At 62.8% G+C, this 25,405-nt stretch overlaps 1 protein-coding gene across 2 annotated transcripts in view; it reads left to right on the top strand.

The window, feature by feature from the left end:
- Positions 1-23,518, top strand: part of MORN1 (MORN repeat containing 1) — a 71,596-nt gene extending 48,078 nt beyond the window's left edge. The window contains exons 11-14 of one of the 2 annotated variants that reach the window (XM_025366217.1): positions 7,319-7,452; positions 7,620-7,699; positions 20,614-20,660; positions 23,201-23,518. In XM_025366217.1, the coding sequence (XP_025222002.1) occupies positions 7,319-7,452; positions 7,620-7,699; positions 20,614-20,660; positions 23,201-23,394 (455 nt within the window). In that variant the 3' untranslated portion in view covers positions 23,395-23,518. Of the gene's footprint in view, positions 1-7,318; positions 7,453-7,619; positions 7,700-11,829; positions 12,427-20,613; positions 20,661-23,200 lie in introns of those variants that run through there. The other variant, XM_025366227.1, reaches the window with a different exon arrangement.
- Positions 23,519-25,405: the final 1,887 nt, after the last annotated feature.

Raw genomic sequence — 25,405 nt, 5'->3', positions numbered from 1 at the left:
GTCCTAGGGAAGCTGGCCCACCCCCACCCCACCCTGCCCCTGGCCCCAGCCCCACCTCAGTCACCCTCACAGGTGGGCCTGCTGGTAGCAGGGGGGGCCTGCGGGAATCCCACCCAGCAGACACGGGGCCACGGTTTCCTCCATTCTCTTCCAGAAGAATAGGGGGCCATGGATTCTACACCGTTTTGCCAAAAGAAGTCCAAACCCCAAGCCAGAGGTGGACACCACGGTGTTTAGAAGCCTCGGGAGGCAGCCAGTCCCCAGGAGAGCTGGCCTCTGCGGTTGCGCCGCCTCCTGCCGCCCTGTGAAGCTGCTTCCACGGCTCCGCGAGGCCTCTGTCTGTCTGAGGGCCCAGGACAGCCAAGGCAGGGTGGCTCCTGGCCTGTCCTCCCCAGGAGAGCTTCAGAACAGCTCCTGAGAACACAGTGGGGATGAGGAGAGCCCTGAGGACAGCAGCCGCGGGAGCCGTGGACCTTGTCCAGGCCCCCAGGCCCGAGTCTCAGTCCTCAGGGGGCCACTTCTGCTCAGCACAGCACCCCCAGAGGATCAGGAGCAAGATGAGGGGCCTGATCCCGTTCCCGCCTGACCAGAACGGCACCCGCCTGACCCCAGCAGGCCTGGTGCCCTGCAGCGTCGTGTCCAGGGCCCAGCGGCTCTGTTGCAGGGCCCAGCCGGCTCTGCCAGCTGCACAGACAGCTCTGTGGGGGGCTCCTGGAGGCGAGGAATGGGCAGGCACAGAGAGAGCCCACAGCAGTCCTGTCTTGGCAGCTTTGCCAGCAGACGCGCCCGCACGTCCCAGAAGCAGGTCTGAAGGCAGCAGTGGAGAAACATCAGCATCGTGCTGGCGAAACGCGCAGGAGCAGCCGCGACCGATCAGGCCCCGGGAGCTCCGGAGCAGCCTTTATTTTCTGAACATTCAGGAAGGTTGGAGGCTACTGGAGATGGAGGCTTAGGGTCAAGCACATTTTCTATGCCTCAGGAAAGGCGCGGAGCTGGCGCGGAGCCACACCTGTGATCCCAGCACTTCGGGAGGCTGAGGCGGGAGGATTGGTTGAACTCAGGAGTTCAAGGCCAGCCTGGGCCGCATAGGGAGGCCTTCTCTATGATAAAATAAAAATATTTAAAAAGGCAAAGGAAAGACCAGCATGGGTTCCTTCTCGGTGACAGTGCCAGGGCCCACGCTGGCTCTGCTGAGGGAGGCCAGGCACGGTGGTGGCCCAGCCTACACCTCCCCGTGGCTCTTGGGTGGCTTGGGTCAGTGGAGCCGTATCTGAGGTGTGGGAGGTGAGGAGGGTGAGGGAGGTGAGGACGAAGCCCGGGGCTGGGGACAGCAGGGGAGTCTGAAAGGCCACCATGTGACTCGTGTCCCCCCGCGTATTCCCGCTGACTTCTCCAGGCCCTGCCCTGCGTCTCTAATGAGCCACACTTCTCGGCTGACTGACCGACTCCTAAAGACTAATGCCCTGTGTCTGGTCACCTCCGAATGAGACTGTTCTCATCCCCTTAGGGCCAATAACGTTTTATTTTTTGAATCCACTTAAATGAAATCAACGTTTCTGCTTCGGCCGTCCCTCCCCCTGGCCAGGGCCTGGGCCTGCTGCGGCCGCTCTTGGGGCTGGCCTGGCCCGAGCAGCCTTGTTGATTCTGGCAGTGTCCCCGCCTGCTGCCTGGTGCCCTACACAGGTGACTAGGGAGTCTAATTGAGTCCGCCGTAAAAAGATAATGAATTGGCATCCCCTCCAGAGCGGTCGAGCTGCCCGATCCCGTCCCGCGCTGGCTCTCAGCCTCTCGGTTCCTGAGGCCCCCTCGAGGTCGTACGGTGACCTTTATCTTGCTTATAAAGCTGTAATTGATGTAATTAAAACTGGCATAAAGGCTTTGGAAGTCACTGCTGAGAGCTGGGCATGGGCACGCCTGCTGGGAGCCCTGCCTCAGTGGGTCGGCCTGGCCGGGAGGTGATGAGCATGGCCTTGGGTCAGGGAGTGGCCCAGACACTGCCAGGGACCCTCACTCTCCGCCATGAGTGGTTCCTCTGGGGCCCGTGGAGCCCAGAGTTTGATGAGCTGATGCGTCTGTCACAGAATTTGTCTCCCTGAGCCTTGGAGTGAGGCCCACTCAGGCTGGCGGGCGCCACTCAGACGGGGAAGAGAGGGTCTCCACTGACAGTGGGCACTGTGCTGTCTGAAGGCGTCTCTGCACCTCAGCTTTTCGAGTTTAATGCCTTTTGGGGGGCACTCGCCATCAGACTTTTATTCTTTTCTTTATTTCTTTTTTTCTTTTTTTTTTTTTTAAGAGGGAGTCTCACCCTCTGGCCAGGCTGGAGTGCAGTGATGCGATCTCAGCTCACTGCAACCTCTGCCTCCCGGGTTCAAGCGATTCTCGTGTCTCAGCCTCCTGAGTAGCTGGAACTACATGCATGCACCACCACACCCAGCTAATTTTTGTATTTTTAGTAGAGATGGGGTTTCACTGTGTTGGCCAGGATGGTCTCAATCTCCTGATCTCCTGATCTGCCCACTTTGACCTCCAAAATGCTGGGATTACAGGCGTGAGCCACTGCGCCCGGCCCCTTTTAGCCTTTTCTTTTCGGTGGTTTGGCCTAATGGGAGCAAATTTGCAGACGGGGGCACAAGCAGGACGATGCCCAGGAAGGGGGTGATGTTGGGGGCAGCTACACTGTGACTAGCAAGTTGGCTCAGCCGGGCACCTGGCCATCGCACAGTCAGCAGCGTGCCCAGGACCAGTTGGGGAGTGCTGGGGACAAGACAGGGAAGTGGGCTCTGCTGGGACAGATCCACAAAGGGGAAGCTGGGCAGCAGGCAACAGGCGGGACACAGCAGGGCTAGGAGAGGCTCCGTCGGGAGGGGCCACCAGACCAAGGCAGTGTGGGGACCAGGACGGAAGGGTGAGGCCAGCCTGCACCAGACAAGCAGCAATGCCAGGGCCAGAGAGGCTGGGTGGAGATGGGCAAGGAAGAGAGAGAGGACTGGAGGGCAGCCCGCATCATGGCCTCGTGGCTGGTATCATGGTCTACACTATGGGGCCCATGTTTTGGCTTCTATGGCAGCCCTCACCATGGCCTATGTGGTGGCCTGTGTGGTGGCCACAGGTCGTGGTCTTTGTATGGTAGCTTGTGTGGCCCCACGTCATGGCCTGTGTGGCAGCCTGTGTGGCCACCCTTGCCATGGCCTATGTGGCAACCCGCATCATGCGGTGGCTCATATGGCAGCCTGTGTGGCAGCCTGTATGGCGTCCTGTGTGGCAGCCCAACATCATGGCCTGTGTGGCGGCCTGTGTGGCGGCCCTCATCGTGGCCTGTGTGGTGGCCTGTGTGGCGGCCCTCATCGTGGCCTGTGTGGTGGCCTGTGTGGCGGCCCTCATCGTGGCCTGTGTGGTGGCTCACATCATGGCCTGTCCTCACATTACAGGAAAAGCCTCTGGCCATGTGGAGCTGGTGAGTGACAAGGTCCACCTGCTGCCTTGAGTCCTTCATGTGCTGGAGACAAACAGTGGGTGACAGGACCAGGGGTGCTGGAGGCCTAGGGACCCACTGCAGTCCTCCGAGTCACAGATGATGGCCCAAACCCCAGGACTGCAACCATGGAGGTGCCCCCAAGGAGGATCTGAGAAGTTTGGGGAGACTCGTGTGGGCGGAGGGGTGTCATGGAGTGAGGGGAGGAGTCAGTGACCAGCGGGAGGGCAGGCCCCTCACCAAGGGGAGGCTGAGCTGGAGGAGGGACTCAGCTCTGCTCTGGTGTCTGCAGGGTGTGGAATGCGCAGTACACAGCATGAGGGGACTGCTGGCTGCCAGGGCTGGGTGTGTGGCCCCTGAGGAGGCAGGTGAGGGGTCATCTGGCTGAACGTGGTGCTTGTGTCCATGGCAAGCAAGGTGACCGCCCAAAGGGGTCTGAACAGAAGAGAGGCCAGCCTGCCCCAGGGACAGCAGCCTCCGAGGTCCCCTGGGGCCCAGGGGCAGGAGGAAACAGGGCCTGTGGGGACAGCGGCCATCTGTAGCCAATGACACTGGGGGACAAGTAGGGGCTCAGGCCAGGGCCACCCTGATGTCAGCAGCAGAGCCCAGGCGCAGCCTTGGAAAATCTGCCTCTTCAGCAAACGCAGAGAAGCCGTGCGGCGGGGGCGGGAGGCCGTGCGTCGGGGGCGGGAGGCCGTGCGGCAGGGGCGGGAAGCCGTGCAGCGGGGGTGCCCGCTTCTGCACAGAGGGTGCCCTGAACAGGAGCAGCCAAGTGGATTCCAAACCTTGCTCCACAGAGAGCAGCCCCACAGGACACTTTGGCTGGGCCTTCCTGTGCCCTCGTTTTCTTTAGGGGATGTGCAAGCTTGTGTAGCATTTCTGGCCTAGCATCAGGCAGGGGCCAGGCCGGGCTGAGCTCCGGGCCCTTGGCAGGGGAGGGAATGACCTGGCTTCCGTGTGAGGGTCCCGTGTAAACAATGGACTGAAGGGCGAGGGGGACCCAGGAGGTGGGCTTCAGCTGAGGGCAGTGCCAGTGACTTGGTGGGAGACACTGGGGCCTGGCAGGGGTGTGGCAGGGCAGTGGGCAGCCTTGGGGGTCCAGGCACAGATGCGTTTTGAAGGCAGCCTTGATGTCAGCCTTGTTGCTGCAGCTGCAGTCATTGTGGGTGCATAGGATATGGGGCAGGGGCAACTGGAGGCTGACCCCAAACTTTCAGCTTGAGCACCTGGGGGGTGTGGTGCCAACCTCGGGGAAGGCAGTCACAGCCAGGCCCCGGGGGCCGCTGCGGTCAGCCTGCAGCCCCGACTCGGGAAGTGCATGGCAGAGGTGGACCTCTGTCTCTCATGGCCAGGCAGCCCCCCAGCGTGGCAGCAGAAGGCCCTCCGTGGGCCTGTGCCATGTGGCAGTCAGAGCCTGAGGGAGGGGGAGGTGACATCCAGAAGAAAGAGACACAGTGTGGGCTCCTGGATCCAGATGTGCTGGGATCTAGAAGGCTCCTCCGAGCTCAAGGCTGTGGACAACACTCCCCTTCCGCTTTTCACTATTTCTCGTTTCTCTTGCTTGCAACAAAAGCGTCTTGGCCAACCCAGAGGGCCTCCTCTTCACTCTCGGACAGGGACCACACATAGGGGTCTGCCTGCACCTCCAGGGAACCCCCCGTGTCCAACCCACATGGGCTCAAGGAACCCGGCTTTACAGGCCCTGGTGTCCTCTGTCTTCCTGCTGAACTGAAAGCCATTAGTTTCTGTTTGTGCTGCGCAGGGAGGCCTCCCTTTACCCGGCTGAGCCTTGGCTGCTTATCAGCCAGGGGCAGTCACGACAGAGCCTTTACTCTGAGGAGAGCGGGGATGTTGTGAGAACCTGCCTGAAGGCGCCTGGCACTAGCCCTTGTGATCACCAGGCAAAGGAGGCTCTTCCAACAGCTTGGCCGGAACCCCCAGCCTCAGCGATGCAGACACCCGCCAGGCTCCAGGTGGATGGATGTTTATTTACACACCAGGAATGCCTGCTGGGCTTCTACAAATACATTTTCCAATCTCCCACCTTGCCCCCGGAAATGGCACGTGGCAGGTGGAGGTCTGAAGCCCCCGCCACCGTGTGAACCACGCATCCTCGGGGCTCAGGACCGGGCCCACTCCGGAGCAGTCACCTTGCCGAGGGGGAGGGCGTCGGCATGATCAGGATACAGAGCTGGCGTCTTTATTGCCCAGGGGGTGTCGATAAAAGACGCAGTCCAAGTTAGCTCCAGTGCAGTCCACGTGGAAACCATCGGTGCGTTAAGAAATGGAAATTATGCCATCAGCAGTGCAGGTCCCAGCCATCGCCCCGGACGTAAATAGTGCCGGGCCAGCAAAAGCTGCTGGGAGAAGGATGTCGGTTAAAGAGTGTCCTTGCAGAGGGGGGACTTTCTCTCTATAATGCACCATAATGATTAAATTAAGACACCTCCGAGAGAGATAATTCTCCCACCTGTAATTTGGAGACACTTCTGAGGCTGGCTCTCCTCAGCGTCTCTGTCGCTCCCTACAGAAGTTGGGCTCCGGGAAAGGGGTGTTAATGCCTCCATCCCCAAGGTCCTATCCAGTGCCCTCCACTCACTCAGAGCCCCACGGAGGCGGCTGCCCCAGGGCCCCACGTGGGGGTTCTGCCTCCTGGGATCCGGCCACAAATGAAACTGAGCTCAAACAGACGTGGCCTCCTGTGCACCCCTCAGCAGCCCCTGACTCCTCCCTCCCTCCTGGGCACTGTCCTGGCTCCACCCTTCTATCCACCCTGGAGCTGGGTCTCTTCTGTTTTATGATGGTGTCACTGCCTGGTGGGGACACTTGTTTGTGGCCTTAAAGCCACCACACCAGCCCCTGCCTCCCTCTCAGAACTCCCCCATCCAGCCAACTCTGGAGCCGACCTTCAGCCCTCACCACATCCCATGGCCTCCTGCTAGCACCTCCTACCAGTGGTGTGTGCAAGGGGAGGGCCCTCGGGGCAGGGACGTCAGGAGAGCCCCAGCTGCCGGTGGGAGAGTGGGTTCCGATGTGTGTGTGTGTGTGTGGAGGGGCTGCACTGAAGTTATCTCCTTCAGGCTCAGCCACTGACCGTCCTTGTAAAAGACACAGCAGGGTAGGCCCTGGGGGCTGTAGCTCCATCTGTTCGTGGGTGGAGCCAAAGGGAAGCCCCCACACCTCACACCCTGGGATCCTGGGAGAGGGGCTGAAGAAAGCTAGGATGGGCAAGGGTCTGCAGGGGTCCCACTGAGGGATGCACAGGCTGAGCCCGCCCACAGCCTCCTCCGAAGCCCGAGGACTTAGGGTCTGCTGCCACTTGGAGGGACTGGCAGCCGCCCCCGGTTTCTCCGCTCCACGCTGGTGGAGAACGGGGCCCGATGCCAGGCCCATCTCGACGCATCGCTGGAGCAGAACCGTCTTCCTCCTCATGCTACACTCAGAGGAGGGCACGTGGCTATGCTGCTGAGCACCAGCCTCTCTGGCCAGGGTCCGAGGCCCGGCCCTACCCTGGAAGCGAGTGCCTCGGCTGGCAGGGGGCTGCAGATGGGAGAGCCTTCCTGCCACAGAACACTGGGCTCCCAGGTGCTGGGGTGGACTCAGAAGGGAATGGGGGTGTCACGGGGCCGTGGATACGAAGGACCCCCACCTCCACTGTCGGTAGCCAGAGGGAGCACCCAGGAGGGACAGTCCCTGCCCCCTGACCTGCCCCCACCAAGACGGCGTCGCTGCTGACGTCTGTGCCCGCTGCCCTGGCCAGAGCCATACTTCAGCACAGCCATGCGGGGCTCCCTCTGTCTCCGCCGCGAGCCCCTCACAGGGCCTTTCTTCATTCTGTCTCCTCAGCCGGGGGACACACGCCCCATTGTCCCGGGGCCTGTCAGCGAGTGGATCAGGGCTGTGCCGAGTTCACCGATGTCCTACTGGGGCCGCCCCCGCCCGGGTACCACCCCTTCCTGTTCCTGGACAGCCTCCACAAGGTGGGTGCCCACGGGGGGCGGAGAGGCCACCCCACATCACTCAGACGGTCCCTGCCCACCCACCACCTCAACACCCAGGCCACGTGTGCCCGGGGGGTTTCGAGCAGAGCTCCTGGGCCCCCCTTCTGAGCCTCTCCCTCTCCCCTCCTCCTGCCCAATCCTTCTAGAAGGCAGGCAGCAGATCCAGAGGCAGCTTGCACCCCGGGGGGACACCACCCACTGCACAGGAGCCGCCTGGAGGCAGCAGGTAGGAGTGTCCCACCCCACTGGCAGGCGTTTGGAGGGTCAGCTCTGGCCTCCTCATCAGCTGGGCCAGGAGGACGGGGAAGGCCCGGGGGAGCCAAGGACCTGGTCTGAGAAGGCAGTGAGCCTCCGCGGGCCTCGCTTCGGGGAGCCCCCAACCAGGGTCTCGCGGGGCTGACAGCTGCCCTGTGACTTGCCTGGGCTGGTACGAAGTGGGCGGAGCTGGAGCCGGTCCATCTGCTTCGATCACTACAACCCCCAGACCGCCGGGTGGACCAGACTGTGGGCACGCGGAGGCAGAGAGGCAGGAGGAGCCCGGGGACTCCCAGAGGAAGGCGGCTGGTGGCCAGGGTTCAGGGCAGTGGTCTAAGGGGACTCTGTGAGCTGGAGGACAGGAGCGGGACCAGGTGCACATCGTGGCACGTGCAAGTGGGGACACCGTGGGGGTTTGTGGTCGTCACATCTCACCATCCTGGGCCTGGCAGTGCTACGGGCACAGCACATGCAGGGCCATAACCGGCTGGTTCTACTGGGAGGAAACTGGGGCTCGGGGCCCAGTGACAGCTTCCACCTCAGGTCAGGACTCTGTCTACAAACTGGAGGCAGCTGCGCACTGGGCTGGGCTAGGCTGGGCTGGGCTGGGGAGGCCCCCGCTGATGTGCCCTGGGGACCCATCCCTCCTGGCCTGAGCCCAAGGACACAGTGGCTTGTCCCACCAACCCTCACCTGGCCCCGCAGGCTGTGGAGGAGCTGCTGGGTTGCTCACAGAGTGACCAGCACCCGTCCCGCTCCCACCCGCCTGCCAGGCACTCGCTCTTTTTTTTTTTTTTTTTTTGAGATGGAGTCTTGCTCTGTTACCTGCCCAGGCTGGAGTACAGTGGCGTGATCTCGGCTCACTGCAAGCTCTGCCTCCCGGTTCACGCCATTCTCCTGCCTCAGCCTCTCAAGTAGCGGGAACTACAGGCTCCTGCAACCACACTCGGATAATTTTTTTTTTTTTTGTAATTTTAGTAGAGACAGGGTTTCACCGTGTTAGCCAGGATGGTCTCAATCTCCTGACCTCGTGATCCGCCCGCCTCAGCCTCCCAAAGTGCTGGGATTACAGGCGTGAGCCACTGCGCCCGGCCCAGGCACCTGCTCTTGTTTTCTTGGGTGGAAGCTGTGACGTTTGGGATTCCTGATTGGGGCAAAACATTCTGGTGACGTGGTGCACAGACCCTGCTCTGGTGACGCGGTGCACAGACCCTGCTCTGGTGACGCGGTGCACAGACACTGCTCTGGTGACGCGGTGCACAGACCCTGCAGGAAAAATCACCTGCTCTTGAGAGACATGGGTCCTCCTGGGACAGGGTTGGCACCGGGGGCCTTGGGCAAGGCAGGTGGGTGGAGAACCAGACCCCTGCAGTGGCCACAGAAGGGCTTCAGGGGCAGAGGAGGGCTCCAGGTATCCCCAGCGCCCGCCTGGGACCAACACGGGGTATCGGGCCCTTGAGACCTCCTGTGCCTCTGCCCATCCAGCAAACAGAAGTGGTTGTGAGTGTGAGTGTGAGTGTGAGTGAGTGTGCCGGGGCCGCCTCCTGCTTCCACGGGGAGGGGGGGCGGGTATGGAAGTAGCCAAGGCAGTGAGCACAGGCCCAGCGGTGGAGCTCCAGGGAAGGGGTCCGGCGAGGTGGGAGGAGGGTCTGCTGCAGCCCCCTGCAGTGAGGCCCCTCATGGGGGACGCTCGGGGGCTGCCAAGGCGCTGGCACTGGCAGGCCTTTGATGCCACTCACCCATGGGGGCGGCGCCGCCCTTTGTCTAGCTCTGAGTCATGGTTTGTGAATTAAATATGAAACTCGCTTTGTACGATAACTTGAGAAGCAGAGACTAAAAAATAGCCAAGATCCTGCAGGCGCGGGGGCCCCGTTTGCCCAGCGACTCAGCCGTGGGAGCATCTGCGAGAGCCAAAAGCTGAGACGCTCTGAGAGTCACTCCCACAGACATGCACCGACCCACACGCCCAGAGCAGCATCTCCACTTCGTTCCATGACCATGGCAGCCTCAGCGCCGAGTGTGATGTTGAAACGTCTTATTTCAGCAAACAGGCTTTTGCGCTTTTCCACCTGAGAGAACGGAGGGGTCGGCGTCTCCTCCCAGCCTGGGCTGCGCCCACGAAGCGCTCGCACTGCCCTCAGGTGAAGTATCTTTGGACTAGGATTGTTACAATCCCAGGACGACGTGGCCGCTGAGTTGGAGTGTTCAGTGTTAAAATGATGTCGTCTCTTCGGGACACACGTTTGTGACCAGCAGCCGCTTCCCCTGCCTCCTGCCGGCTCCACGGCCACACAGCTAGGGCCCTCCCATTGTGTTGGGGCAGGCGTCCCAAAACAAGGCCTGCTCCCTGCAGGGAGCCCCGCCTCTCTGTGCAGCTGGGCTTACGTCTTCTGTGTACGGAAACCCTGGGGAGTCTTACCGATCGCGAACTCGCCGTGAGCTCTGCCAGCTCCTGGAGTGAGTACCCAGCATGCAGGTGAAGGGCCGCACATTTGCAGGCCTCTCCGCCATGGATCCTGGGGCGGCAGTGGCTTAGAGACAAACCTGGGCCTGTGCCTCTCGTCCTCGCCGGAGCCTGGCTTCCCTGCCCCCGCCAGCGGGTCATTGTAGCCACGTGATCCCTTACTACCCTCGAACCTGCTGCCCCCCCACCCAGAGGCCTTCAACTGTGGCTGACCAGGGCGTCGACCTCACAACCTCTTCCAGGGCCTGCCCAGCTCTGTCCCTGCTGAAGCCCCCCACAACCCATCTGGGTGTTTGTGCGACGGCCCCCTCTTAGGAAAGAGTGGGGGACCCTGCCTGAGGCTCCTCCCGCTGTTGCCCCCGTGCCTTCTGCCTGCTGTGCGGTGAGGAAGAAGCACCTGTCCCTCTGGTGTGGGTCCCAGCTTCCTGAACCAGCGTCCAGACCTGTCTCTGGGCCCAAAGAGCCCACTTTTCGGAATTCTGAGGAAGCCATTCTTTCCAGCAGCCAACCTGGCTCTGGCAAATCCAAAGCCCTCGAACGCTCAGTCGGCTGCGTCTGGTTTGCATTTAAGGAACCCTCACTGTGTCGTGGCCGAGTGGTTCCAGGCAGGGTCCCCAGCCCGTGCCAGGCACAGGGGAGGGCTCACTGTCAGCAGGCAGGGCCGGGCAGGGCGGGGCGGGGCTGGAGGAGTGGAAGCTCCTGGCACCTTTGGGTCTGCCGCTTCTGACTGACGCGCTTGTGAATGGGGTGGAGAAGGGCAGGGGCTGCGGCCGGCTCTCAGCGCATCCTTGGGCTCCAGCCTCAGCAGCAGAACCTTGAGCAGGGATCCTGCCGCTAGCACCCTGGAGTCCCAGGAGACCCCTCAGGTCCGAGACCTCCCTCGGGTCCCCCCACAGTGTGGCCCTGTGACTGACAACTTTGTTCTGCACGAGCCGTGGCCCCTACCCTGGCACGGTCCTGTATTGTTCCAGTGTCTCCAGGGCCGAGGCCACTCCCTGCACTCACCAGCTGTCTCCAGTTGCCATCGCCGGGGACCCCCTTTCCGTAATGGGGAGGCTGCTTCGGGAGCTGGGCCCGGGGCTGACCTGGCTGCTGGGTCCCAGCTGGCATCCCCACTGCTGGGCACAGAGGACGTGGGGCCAGCCCAGGTCCTGCTCGGCGCGCCCACCGGCCAGCATAATTACGCACCAGGAGCATCTCTAGGCCGGAGACCGACGCTCACTGCACTTCCTGCCTGGAATGTTCTGGCCACCCCCAGTCACCCCCCCACCCCACTCAACATGTGGCCACCTTTTTATCCTTCCTAAGGACCCCAACAATGCCAGATTCCTGGGTTCCGTTTCTTTATAGTCCCGCTCTCCAGTTCCAGAGCAAGTCCCTTGGGGGACCCGTGGGGGTTGGCCAGAGGTCAGTTGGGTGAAGACTTGGAACACCCTCATAGGCAGCCTGGTGGGCTGCACCCCATGGAGGTCACGGAACCCAGCCCAGCCCCCGCTAGAGCTTGGCCCCTCGAGGCACACGAGGCGCAACCTGGGGGCCCCTCTGAGACCCCGGGGTCCTGGCTTCGGCTCCTCCCCTCGTCTCCCCACAAAGCCCCAAAGCCTCGCTCCCTCATGGAGGTTTTCACCCCCTCCCAGAATCCCGGCAGCAGCTAACAAAGTGGCCTCCCGGCTGTTCCAAATCTGGAGCCACAGACGGGATTCTGCAGCGTGGACAACAGGAGACTGAGACGGAAGTGTGACCCCTTCCATGTCCGGACGCCAGGTCACGCCCTCCTGGCCCCCAACCTGGGCCTGTGCCGGAGGCCTGCTGTGCCCCTGACAGCGCCACCTATTCCCCCATCATAGAAGCCCAGGTCCTAGCGGCCTGCATGGGGCCGGTGAATGGGAGAAGCAGTGAGTCTGGGCCAGGGGTCCCCCATCCCACTGGAAGGATCTGAGTGTGGACGAAGGGCAGGCAGCATTCCCTCGGGCACTGGAGTCTGTGAGCGATGGTCAGGGTGGTCGGGCTGTGCTCACCAGGGTGTGCTGAGACTGGGGCTCTGGGGGAGCCATCTGTCCCTCAAAACAGCCACATCTGTGTCCCCTTCGTGCAGCTGCACAACAGGAGCTCCTCTCAACATCCACTGGGTGATGCCGGTGCCCTCAGGAGGACAGGCAGCCCCTCTGGGCACCTGGTGAGCACCGGGGTGCCTGGTGCACTCCCCACCGGGTGGCCCCTCAAAGCCCACATCAGAGCCTGTCACCGTCATCCAGGAGGCTCCAAACAATAGAAATGACTGAAAAAAAAAAAAAAAGGACAAAGATGAAGAGTGACACACCAGCCTGTAATTTCGGGAGAGGTGTGCGTGGAAGAGGCGCAGCAGCGGATGAGGCGCAGCAGCGGGAGCGGGAGAGGCGCGGCAGCGGGAGCGGATGAGGCGCAGCAGCGGATGAGGCGCAGCAGCGGATGAGGCGCAGCAGCGGATGAGGCGCAGCAGCGGGTTTCAATTTACATAAGAAGCACGGCCCACGCGGGAGAAGCATGTGCGTTTGTTATGACTCTCAGGCAGGAGCCTGCAAAGCCTTCTTTGCTCCCTAAAATAGGCAGAGGAAAGAGGGGCCAACGTTCCTTCACAAGCTGTGCCCCAAGGGAAGCCTGGTTTTTGTGGGCACAGAAGCCATGTCTGCCCTCCCAGAGCCCAGCCAGGGCCACCAGGACCCCCGCAGGCATGCTCTGACCCTCTGAAGCCCTCCAGGACCTGGTCACCCTTTGTGCAGGGTGGCCAGAAAGGAGGGTCCTGCTGCAAGGGCCCTGCAGACATAGCCAGAGGCCGAGGCCCGGCACCTGCCTGCCAGGGCACCCTCAACTGCCCCAGCACGTCCAAGGATGTCAGGGAGCCCTGGGGAGGAGCCCCACCCACCCCTGCGGCCACGTGGGGCCGAGTCCAGGCCTGGAGGGCCACGGCTGCCCTGACTCATGCTGTTCTGGCAGGCTGACCGGGAGAGGTGCTGACCGGGAGAGGTGCCGACCGGGAGAGGGGTCCTGAGTGGCTCTGGAGAGGCTGCACGAGGGGCTCCTGCGCCATCCGCTGAACCTGGCTCCCAACTCGCTGCCTCACCACGTGCCCCATGTCCACCTGGGGCCGAACCCCAGCTTGTGGGAGGGGAGACAGCGTGGATGGGATGGCCCTCCCTGTAGTGGGCGGTAGACACAGACCAGACATGAGGGCCCCGCACGTGCCCACCGCCTGCTGCCCTGGGAGGGGACGCGTTTCGGAGAGGGCCTCTGGCTGCATTCCTGCAGAGACATTCCAGGCGTGTTACGGAATTCCACAAAAGGACAAAGCCCTGTCAGTTCCTAAAAGATGTGAAATTATGTCAGCTGCAGAAGAGGGACTCGGTTTGATCAACGTGGCCGTGATTTTGCCCAGCCACACAGGAGAATTCCACAGGAATGGTGGGGGTGGTGCTGGCCCCAGAAATCCTAATTCCATGCTTCATGATAGGAAAATGCGGCCACCCGAGCCCCATCGGCCCGGGACGGGGTCCATCCGCCCGACCACAGACACGGGCGTGCGCGGAGACCTTGTGTGTCATTGCTCACTGGTGGCTGTCGGCATCCAAGCCCCTCCTCCCTCCTCGGCTCCAAGAAAAATGGGCTTAATTAAGACTTCTGTGATTAGTCATTTAATCAGTCATTAGGCCAACACAGATGGAGTCAATTAATTTTTTTTTACTTGAAAAGATTGTGGAAGCTCCACAGCCCACAGAGCCCCTTCCTGGCACCATCGCCAGTGACCGTGGAGCGTCCCACACAGGCCTTCATCCCCTTTGAAAGGCCATCGGTGGGGACAGGCACCTGGGCCCCTCACCTGTCCCAGGCCCAGAGGATGCAGGACACCGACCCGTTCCTCCCTCATCTGCCACGAAGAGGTGACAGGAGCCAGGAGAATGGCCTTGGAGCCAGCAGCCACCACTGGTGCCCAGAGACATGTGAGGCAAGAGCCTGACCACACACGGGGCCTGTTGGGGTTGGCTGGGTCTGAATAGGGACAGGACTTGGGGTGGCAACGTGTCCTTTCTCTGAGCGTAAGTCCGGGCCAGCACCCTGTGGCCAGTTAGGTGCAGGCCTGGCCAGCAAAGCAGCCTGTGATTCGCAGCCCAGGTGGGGAGGCCCGTGCCACCAGCTTGGCCGGCCGAGGGGTGCAGATGGAGGAAGCACAGAGAAGCCCAGCAACCACCCCCACCCCGGCCCCAAGATGGACAAATAGAAAATTCCCACGGGCACAAGCCAGGGGTCCCACCTCACCCGCAGCTCCCCCCAGTCCTCTCCTGGGCACGCTGGTCTCCACCATAAACACACGGACACAGCCCAGCCGCCCAGCCTGCCCCTTGGCCTGAGTCTGGCCTGCTCACTGCTGGTGCCATCTCTGAGCATTCTTGCCAGTGCCTCCTCCACACTGCACCTGCACGGGGCCCAGCCCAGTGGGGCCTTGGAGAACACGATCTGGAATAGACTCTCAACAGACCCAAAGGGGCCCGCATGATGCGGTGGCAACTCTGGTCTCCTCGGCTCACCTGCTCACCCGCTCACCCTCCCCTAGGGCTCTGCCTCCTCTCTGGGCCTTGCCACCTGCTGACCCCGCGGCCAGGAGGTCCCACTCAGCCCAGCCCCTCCATCCCCAGGGAAGGCGCCCAGGGGATGCCCTGGCCAGTGGGTCTCAGCCTGCACCTGGCTGTGGTCCTCATGGGACCTGGCCCCGGGGTGGGGGATTGGTGTCCAGCAGGCTGGGGGCTGGGCCCACAGGGATGAGAGCTCCCAGGACAATGGGGTGGGCTGCAGGGAGGGCACCGGGCAGCTGGGGGCACCAGGGTCCTCAGTAGGCAGCACCAGGCGCCCTGGCCCCACCGCTGGAAGCAGCTCCAAGTGGGAGTTCAGCCACGAGAGAAAGGGATTGACCGGGTTCTTCTTCAGAAACTTTTTTTTTTCCTGAGACGGAGTCTCGCTCTGTCACCCAGGCTGGAGTGCAGTGTCCCGATCTCAGCTCACTGCAAGCTCCATCTCCTGGGTTCACGCCATTCTCCTGTCTCAGCCTCCCAAGCAGCTGGGACTACAGGTGCCCGCCACCGCGCCCGGCTAATTTTTTTGTATTTCACCATGTTAGCCAGGATGGTCTCGATCTTCTGACCTCGTGATCCGCCCGCCACGGCCTCCCAAAGTGCTGGGATTACAGGCGAGAGCCACTGCACCCGGCCTAGAAACTTTTAAAGGTTGAAAAACGAGCCCTGTCTTGTCGAAGCAGGGATACTAAACCAAAGCAGGTGTGAGGGCCAGGCGGGAACGGCTGGGCCCGCGGATGTGCCCAGCGCTCAGGGGGATGTGCAATGATAGCCCCACAGCAGACGGCGGGGCTGGGGCAGGGCAGCTGTTAACTCTTCACACGCCCGCACCGGCAAGTGCCCACAGGTGAACAGGCTCCCCCAGAGAACACCCCTCAGGCTTTCCAAGTCCTGAAGCTGACCGCCCACGGGGGACAGGGCACCTGAGGGTCTGTGGCGGTTGCCTCCCCAAGGCCTGGGGCCAAGAATCCAAACTCTGACCTTCGACCTGCGAAAGCAGTCATCTCCCCGGGTGCAGAGGCCTGCGGTGCAGAGGGGCCTCCCCGGGAGGGCTCCCCTGGCAACGTGCCCCAGGGGCACGAGGCCTCCGTGGTGCCGGCATGTTCTCCAGGGGCTCCACGGGGCAGGACACACAGACTGTGCTCTGGGAGAGGAGCCGGGGCTGGCGTCTGCACCCGTCTGTGTCTGTGCCTGGGGCTGTTACAGAAAGCCCTGGCCCGTGGCTCTCATTTCTTGGGGATACTAAGGAGGTGACGGCGGCTTCCAAGCTGGCCCCAGATCTGCGGCCAAGGGTCCTGATTTTCGGACTTTCACAGGGGCTCCCGGGGCTGTAGAAAACCCTAGGGTGTGGCTCCTGCGCAGCAGGTGGGGAAGCCTGGGCCCTTCTCTGAGAGTCACACCCCCCACCTCCAGGTGACAGATTCCTCCTGATTGTGTCTTGCTTGGCTCTTGCCTCACCAGCTCCCGGCACATCCTGGTGGCTCTAGAGGCCACGTGGAACCCCAGAGCTGGGCAAAGGCTCCTGCCCCTTGTCACCAGGATCTGCCTGGACTCTCTGACTCCCAGGCATGACCCCTGACGGCTCCAGTGGGCGCCCTTCTCCAGGAGCCGGGACACCAGGCCAGGCTGCAGGAAGGGGTCCCCTGGGCCTCACACCCTGGCCATGAACTGCCCTCCCTGGCCTGGCAGCAGACTGGCCTCAGGCCCAGCTCTAACTTCATGCCCAGGTCAGGGCACGCCAAAGCCATGCATGAGGAACATGTCCACGTCATAGACTGGAAGACTGAGGACAGCAAAGGCCGAGCCCAGGCCCGAAGGAGCGGGTCCGGGTAGACAGGGTCAAGGGCCTCGGCCCGAAGGAGCGGGCCTGGGTAGACAGGGTCAAGGGCTACAGGCTGCCAGAGGTCCCTTGCTGGGCCTGCACTCGGCCAAGGCCTCTCTGACGCCGCTCCCTGGAGCTCTGCTCGGGGCTCGCTGCTGTCTGCACAGAAGCCTGTGAGGAGCTCCTCCGGGGACCTCTTGGCTTCTCGGAGCATCTGGCCTGGGAAGGTGCGGTGAGGGGGGCTGCCAAGGCCAGGAGCTCACTCGGTGACGCCGAGATGCAATGCAGGGCCTCGGGAAAAGCAGCCCTTACCCGTCAGGGTGGCCAGTTCGGCCGACAGGCCACTCTGGTCACTGCCAGAGGCACAGGCAAGAGGAGGGAGCCGGGCACAGCACCTGTTGGCCTTGCAGAGGTGGTTGCCTGCCCACCATGCCTGTCCCTCCTCATGGCCCTTCACCTGCGCCGCCTCGTCCACCTCATCTCCTGTCTGTGCTTCTAAAAGCCACAGAGGCCACTCGCAACCGGCCACAGCCTCTGGGCTTGGGGTCGGCAATGGAGCCTCTGCGGCCTGGACACCGCCCACTGTGTTTCTGTGTTTCTGTGTGAGCGCTGGTGTGTCCAGAGCATGCGTCCGCGGGGGCAACACAGGCCTCAGACGTTCAGCGCTGCAGAACGGCCACACATAGACCCTGGGTGAGGCCCGGACTGCTGTGTCTTCACCCGGGTCCCCAGACACTGACCCCGACGGGGAGGCCGAGACTGCCAGGCTGATGCCGGGCCAGACCTCCGCAGGTCAGGAGGGAGCAGGTTGTGTCTGTGCGGTGGTGGCAGCTGCTGCCTCGGGCAGAACTGGCAGGAAACAGCGTCGAGGGGGTGCGGACTCACTGGGGCCTCCAGTGTCAGGACCGTCATGGCCAGTGACTGAGGGACAGGAGTGAGGGGCTGGCACCCACGTGAAGGTGCAGTCCCAGGCACGCAGTGGGCGCCCAGACGCCCCCCAGGCCACTGCCTGCACCGCCTCCCCGTGTGCGGTCTCTGCGGACGCTGGCCTCAGGCCTGCTCGCCGTCCGTGGGGCACCCATGCCCGCGTGGACACTGCGTGGATGCTGGCCTCGGGCCTGCTCGCCGCCCGTGGGGCACTGATGCCTTCGAATCTGCACTGCCTCCTCCCTAGGCCGAGACTCCCGAGCTCCTTCCTGGCTCTGCCTGTGTTTTCCTCAAAGCCCTGGGGGTTCTGTAAAAACTCAGGATTCCTGTAATCCTGCTTCTTTCTCTAAGGCTGGCAGCCTGGCAGACTAGTTACTCTCGGTGCTGAATTACGTACGCCGCTTCCCCTCCTTGCCTGCACTCCTGTGTCTTACATGGGTCCTGGGGCCCGGCAAGACCCATTCTCCCCACTCGAAATGAAGTCATTTCAGTCTTCTGTCTTTCATTCTTTTTCACCCAGTTGCTGCCTGTAGGATTTAGGTTTATCGATGGGTAGAACCTGGCCAGTCAAGGAGCCCTTGGTTTTCTCCCAGGTCTGGGTGGGCTCTTGACCCCCTTGAGCCACGAATGACAGGAACTGGCCAGCCACAGAGGACAGGGCAGCGGGAGGAGGCTGTGGGATGGTGCCAGCAGGCTTCCCCAGGTCCATTGGATGGGTGATTCCGGACACAGCCCAGCACACCTGGGGCTTCACACAGAAAGAACGTCTCAGCTGGGTGCAGTGGCTCGTGCCAGTAACCCCAACACTTTAGGAGGCCAAGGTGGGAGGATCATTTGAGCCTAGGAGTTTAAGACCAGCCTGGGCAACATAGTGAGACCCCATCCCCACCAAAAAAAATTAAAAATTAGCTGGGCATGATGGCACGTGTCTATAGTCTTAGCTACTTGGGAGGTTGAGGCTGCAGTGAGCCATGATCAGGCCACAGCACTCCAGCCTGGGCAACAGAGTGAGACCCTGTCTCTATTGCTTAAAAAAAAAAAAAAATTCAACAAAGGCCAGGTGCAGTGATCCCAGCACTTCAGGAGGTGGAGGTGGAAGGATTCTCTTGAGCCCAGGACTTTGAGACCAGCCTGGGCAACATAGTGAGACCTCGTCTCTAAAAACTTTTTCAATTAGCTGGGCATGGTGGCACACTCCTGTGGTCCCGTGGGCATGGTGGCACACTCCACACTCCTGTGCTCCAAGCTCCTTGGAAGGCTAAGGCGAGGGGGTTCCTTGCTCGAGCCCAGGAGTTGGAAGCTGCAGTGAGCCGTGATTGTGCCACTCACTCTAGCCTGGGTCACAGAGCAAGACTCTATCTAGAGAAAGAAAGGAGAGACAGACAGAGGGAGAGAGAGAGAGGAAGAGAGAACAAGGAGAAAGAAAAAAAGAAAAAGGGAAGGAAGGAGGGAGGGAGGAAGGGAAGGAAGGAAAGGAGGAAGAGAGGGAGGGAGGAAGGGAAGGAAGGAAAGGAGGGAGAGAGGGAGGGAGGAAGGGAAGGAAGGAAAGGAGGGAGAGAGGGAGGGAGGAAGGGAAGGAAGGAAAGGAGGGAGAGAGGGAGGGAGGAAGGGAGGAAGGGAGGGAGGGAGAGAGGGAGGGAGGGAGGGAGGAAGGGAGGGAGGGAAAGTAAGATGCATTTCTGAAGTGCATCTCTGTCCGAGGAGGAGGGTGAGTGTCCACATGGAGCCAGCCCCTTGTCCCTGCAGCAGGAGCATCCGAGGCACCTGCCGGGTGGCCCAGCTTTCCCATGTGCAGGGACTGCCCCCTCCCCAGTGGCTGAACCATGAGGAGCTGCTCCCCAGCAAGGCCGGCTGCCAGGGCCTGGTGGGCCTGGGCTGGGCGAGAGGTTCCTCCTGGCATGGGAGCTGCTGTGGGGACAGTGAGGAGGGGTGCAGCGAGGGCCTGGAGGAGGCTCAGGTGCCACGACCACGTCCTCAGGGCCCACCTGCTCCCCAACCCAGATCCTGCCTGGCCATGGCCCCGCCCTGGCCCGAGGGTCCCCCGAGACCCTGTCCGGCAGGAGGAACAGGCCCCTCACTTGTTGCAGATCAGAAACCAACGTGGGTGGTGGGTCCCCCAAAGACTGCCTCAGGGCAGGAGCTGCACCCCCCAGGGAGCCAGGGCTGCAAGTGTCTCCATGGGGAGGCCTCGGCAGGACCCCGGGCCCCTCCCATCCTCACTGTTACCTCTCCTTTCCCAGCCATGGCACTCCCAGGTGACCCTGGACCTCTGTCCCTCCGAGGGGACACCGTGCCCCCGCCGGGCCTCCTGGTCCCTCTTGCTGAGACTCCCGCTGCTCCTCAGTTGCTCCCTGCAGGCTCCGGCGTCGCCGCCTCTCAGGGGCTTCGGGTTTTTCTCACCCTTCATGGTCTTCTTGGCTGCACCGGGGGGGCCTCCGCCTTGTCAGAAGCCTGTGGGAATGGGGTTGTCAGTCCCACTCCTGCTCCAAGGCCATAAGCACATCAATAATTTAGACAATGAGGATTTTTTTTTGTTTGTTTGTTTGTTTGTTTTTTTGAGACAGAGTCTCGCTCTGTCACCCAGGCTGGAGTGCAGTGGCCGGATCTCAGCTCACTGCAAGCTCCACCTCCCGGGTTTACGCCATTCTCCTGCCTCAGCCTCCCGAGTAGCTGGGACTACAGGCGCCCGCCACCTCGCCCGGCTGTTTTCGTATTTTTTAGTAGAGACGGGGTTTCACCGTGTCAGCCAGGATGGTCTCGATCTCCTGACCTCGTGATCCGCCCGTCTCGGCCTCCCAAAGTGCTGGGATTACAGGCTTGAGCCACCGCGCCCGGCCGACAATGAGGATTTGCACAGGGCAGCCCACGGGCCCGAGGGGCAGAGAGCTGGGTGCAGGCTGCCAGAGGACTCTCCTTATCCTGCCCGTGGCCCCGAGGTGGAGTTTGCCGGCCTCTGCTGTCCTGGGGCCCCGAATCCACCCTGGAGCCACTAGCCTTGGTTCGGGTCAGGGATGCCATGTCCTGGGCGTTCAGACAGGGCATTCAGGGGCCTCACTGTGTCATCTCCACAGGCCTGAGGGGAGTGCCACGGAGGAGCAGCCTGCGGCAGCATACCCAGGTAGGTGGACGGGGCCCAAGTCCATCGCCGGTTGTGCCACTGTCTGGAGAGGCCACAGCCCAGGGCTGGGGGTGGGGTTGGGGGAACTCGGCCCGGGGTCCCCAGAGGCAGGTGGCAGTGGGTGGGGGATTTGGGAGCAGCCGAGCCCTCCCAAGGGCCTGAATGGGAAGGGGGCTGGTGGTTTGGGGGCTGGGGACGGTCCAGAAAGATTTGAAGCTGGGCCGACACAGCCCTTGATGTGGGGAATGTCCTAGAAAGGAGGAAGCCATGGGGACAGGGAGCGCGGAAGCACAGAAGCCTTGGGGTCCAAGGGTTGCCAAGGGGAGCTGAGGGGCAGCTGTCGAGGCCCACGGTGGCTGAACCATGAGGAGCTGCTCCCCGCAAGGCCGGCTGCCAGGGCCTGGCGGGCTGGGCTGGGCGGGAGGTTCCTCCTGGCGTGGGGGCTGCTGTGGGGACAGTGAGGAGGGGTGCAGCGAGGGCCTGGAGGAGGCTCAGGTGCAGACCCTCAGCCGTGGGGCCTCCTCCAGTCGCCCCAGTCCTGGGGCTCAGCCCCACAGCCTAGGCCTGGCATCCCCCTCCAAGCCAGAGGGGCCAAACGCCAGGCACCTCAGCTACACAACGGCTTGGAGCCCCAGCAGGGCCCGGGCACCGTGGCTGACTGGGTGCCTGATGGAGAGTGGAGCCTCTCTGTCCGCTGGGCCAACGTGAATGACCCTTCCTCTGGTGTCTCTGGGGTTCTGGCTGGAGAGCCAAAGGCTGGAAGGTCTGGGCCCACTGCTCACTGGGGTCTGGATGCCACCACAGAGCTGCCTCTGGCACAGCGGGAGCAAGCGGAGCCACCCTGGTCGTGGGGACGGCACCAGTGCGGCCAGGGCTATAGCCAGCGAGGCCTGGGTGAGGGGTGGGACCGGAGTCCTGGGCGATGTCCCCTGGGGTCCCACAGCAGCCCTCACACCGTCGACCAGGCCACCCCATCCCGGCCATCCCAGGAGGAGGAGGTGGGCGAGGGTGGGGGCGGGGACATCACCGCCTCGATGTCGGCTGGTCCTGGCATGTCTGCACAGCCGCCCGGCCAGGGTTTATGTGCTCAGTGGAGATAGCTTGGGGTGAGGAGCGAAGGGAGATCCGATGATGTGGGGGCCATTTGGGGCTAAGCCATATATGTATGGCCGAGGCCCCGGGTGAGAGCTGGCCCAGGGCTAGATCACGTGGCCGTCGAGGCCCGGCCTGCCGTATAGTGGCCACCAGCCAGAGCCCTTCCCGCCCTTCCCATCTGCCGGGACGCCGGCCTCAGGAGTGAGGTCAGATGGGGCCTGTGGCCGGCTCCTCAGCCACTGCCCACTGAGCTCTCGGCCCCCCGGCCAGCGCCTTGGCCGCCGCTGGTACAGCTGGATTCCTGGGAACACCTAGAAACCCGGCTGCTTGGAAACACTGTGGCGTTGCCATGTGGGGCCCTTCCTCCGCCCGCCAGGGAGGCTGGCCCTGGTGCCCAGCACTGTGGCCCACACCCGCCAGGCTGCAGAACGTGTGTCCCCCTGCAAGGCCCCCCAGAACCGTGTTTTTTTCTAGAGGAACTGACTCAGGGCCAAGTACATTCCTCCCGGCCCCCGAGGCTCGCTCTTGTCCAGCCCTGGGAACGCACAGGCGGCCGAGCCCTTGGCCTGGCCGGAGGAGGCCGCCGCTCCGCGAAGCGAGCGCTGTTTTCCAGGCCGGCGTCTGGAATGTTGCTCTGCCCTGCGGTGTGAGCCGACTCCTGCCCCCATTTCAGCTGCGGCCGCATTCCTGGTGTGAGCCCGGGCCAGCCGAGGCGCCTTTTCCACTCTCCGGTGCCAGCCCCGGCAGGCTCAGGGGAGGGGAGAGGACGGTTTCTATGGCAACCTCACTTTTTGTTATTTCTTATTTTCTTTTTTATGGTTTCTCCAACTTTGAAGCTCTCCAGACAGTTTACAGACTGTGAAAGGAAAAGTACTTTTCCTTCTCTGCCGAGTCCCCCCAGCAGGGCCGCCCTCCAGCCCCACCCAGAGAGCCCCAGCGCGGGTGTGGGGAAGGGGCTGGGGCGGGGGCTCCGAAAGCAAGTCACACACACCTGCCTTCAGAGCGCTCGTTATTTTTAAAAACAGTTTATAGAGAAAATGAATTATTTTTCTCCTAAAAAGTAGGAAAGTATTTGCAAAAGAATCTTCCAGGGACCCACAGCCAGGTCAGCTGCAGGGGCTGGAGAGCGGCCGCCATGCGAGGGTCGTGTCTGTCCTTGCCAGCCTCTGAGTCGGAGGCCGTAGCTGGGCGGTGGCCTAAGGCCAGAGGTGGTTTCCTTCACCCAAAATTAGTTCATCCACCTACGCTGACTGTGTGTCCAGCACCCCAGGACTAGTCCGGTGGCCGATGCTGTGGTTACAGTGCCAAGAATCCCAGAACCCGGGCAGAGACGACCAGGGTCGGGGACACGGGCCAGTGGGCACACGAGAGTGGGCAGTGGGCTGAGGCCAGGGAGGGGAGGGGACAGGAGCCTGCTGAGGACCAGCCCAGCCCGCCCCTTGCAGGGGAGTACGTGCTCATGATCCATGACGTGACCACTCCACCATTCCTGGGACGCACGCTGCCCCCCGCCTTCAAACACCTGCGGGTCGTAGCGAAGAGGGCTGACCGGCCACCCCACGTTCTGGAAGAAGGCCCTGAAGCCTCAAGTGGCTGGCAGGCCCATGGCTGCACCCCAGAGCCTCCAGCGCCTCGGTGAGGCCCCATGTCCACAGGAGACCACCTCGGTGTGAACGGCAAGAAACTCTGCCTCTGCTTGCGGGACCCTGTCCCCGATTCCCCAGAGCCCTGCGGCTGTTTGAATAAAATGGTCAGTGGCAGCTGTGGAGGGCACCGCTCCTTGGGCCCGACGCCCGCAGCGAGGCCCTCCCCATGCACCCGCACGCTCACAGGCGAGGCCGCAGGACTGGAGCCCGCGTCCTCGCTCACTGCTGTGGCCTCCGCTCTGCGCAGAGCCCTGGGAAGCCTGGGGGCTCAGGCGGGACACATGGGGTGACTCGTCTCAAGACCAGGCTGTGGCAGTCGCCCAGGCACCCTTCGAGGCCAGCATGTCTGTCCCACCCACACTGTTCCCAGGCCCAGCCACGGTCGGTGCCGGAATTCCCTGCCAGGCTGGGGCTGGGAAGGAGGGTCCCTGTCTCCCTGCCACAGAGCTCTGCAGTGAAGCCCAGCCAGGCAACCCCCTGGCCTCCGCCTGGCACTACCCACTCCAGGCAATCCTGCCCGCAGGACGGACTCCCATGGCGAGAGGCAGGAGGCATGCGATCAGCTCTCCTGGCCGGTCTCCTGCCTGCCTGACGTCCCCGCCCCGCACTGAACAGGGAGGACGGTCAGGAACATTCTTACGGCTGCCTCTGGAGGGCCCCTCAGCCACTGAGAGGGGCCAGAAGGTCGCTGGGGAGGGGGCACTGAGGTGGCCCATGGGCAGCCAGCCACTCAGTCAGCACAGAAGGTGGCGACTGCACAGACCCTGCCTCCTGGCCCCGCCGCGCCTGCTCTGGCCCCTGGCTTCACGCTGCCCACCTGGGGCCTGCGCAGCCTGGCTGGTCTCACCCTCTGCCCTCTCAGCGCTGGGCAGGGAGCCAGCCTCCTCAGGCCCTTGCTCTCTCGGCAGTCCCTCAGACCCACCCCTGTTCTTGCAGCCCACCCTCTCAGAAGACCACCGTTTGGAGCCCTGGGGAGAGGGCGTCCAGGACCCAGCCCAGCCCCATACCAGGCCTGTGCCCCCGATGTTTCCCTCATGCTGCTGTCCCTGGCCCTCCCACGACTGGCACCGACCTCCTTGCGTTGCGGCCAGACCCACCCTCCCACCGTCCAGGCACACCTCCCTGGGAACACACCCATGTCCCGGGCCAGCTGTGGCCGGGGCCTCTCTCCAGACCCGCACAGGCAGCTGCTTCTGCTCAGCGGAGGGAGACTGTGGACAGAGGAGCTGTGTTCACAGCAGTGCAGGAACCCAGGGCAGCCCCTGGGCACACGGGGGTGAAGACCCACCCAGAAGCTGGGGTGCTGCACAGTGGGGGGACCCTGGGAAGCTCTCAGGGAGAGCCTGGTTGGGGCCAGGTCGGGCATAGCGTGGTGGATGCACCGAAGAAGGCCGGCTGCCCGGGGGCAAAGGGGCGAGCTCGGGGGGCATTGTGGGGAGGAACCAGACCAGACCATGGGATGCTGGGCCCCCCATCCTTGCAGGTGACAAGCTGGAGGCCACTGGAGCTGCAGTGAGGGGACCCTTCCTCTACCAGTGCAGAGTGGCCCCAAGGCCCCCTGGTTCTGAGCTCTGCCACTTGGCGGTCGAGCACATGTGGGGGGCTGTGGCATCCCTGAAGTTTCCCCAGACACGCAGGCTTCCATTCCAGACAGCAAGGCAGGCAGCCACCCTCCTGTACCTTCTAGAAGCCCAGACCCAGGGGCAAGGCTGCATCTCCCAGCTGTGGCCATCCTCGAGGCTCCCAGAGCCCAGGGCGGCTTCGTCACAGCCATGGCTCCAGCCTCTGGTCCCCGGGGGCCTTGTGAGTGCCCTGCAGTTCTGACACTGTCCCTTGCCGTTGGGGTTGGCTACGCCTGTCGGAGGGGAGGCTCCTGGCATGCCTGACCTGCCCCGACCTGGGTCACCTGCCTCCCAGGAGGACAGGCAGACATCGGCCAGGCCGGGCCCACAGAGCCCCCGAGAAGGGCAGATGCCACCGCGCCACGCTGGCCTTGATCAACTG

Source organism: Theropithecus gelada, chromosome 1, assembly GCF_003255815.1.
Source record: "Theropithecus gelada isolate Dixy chromosome 1, Tgel_1.0, whole genome shotgun sequence".
Lineage (NCBI taxonomy): Eukaryota > Metazoa > Chordata > Mammalia > Primates > Cercopithecidae > Theropithecus > Theropithecus gelada.
The sequence above is the reverse complement of the archived record's forward strand: the minus strand, read 5'-3'. Positions and strand labels throughout refer to the sequence as shown.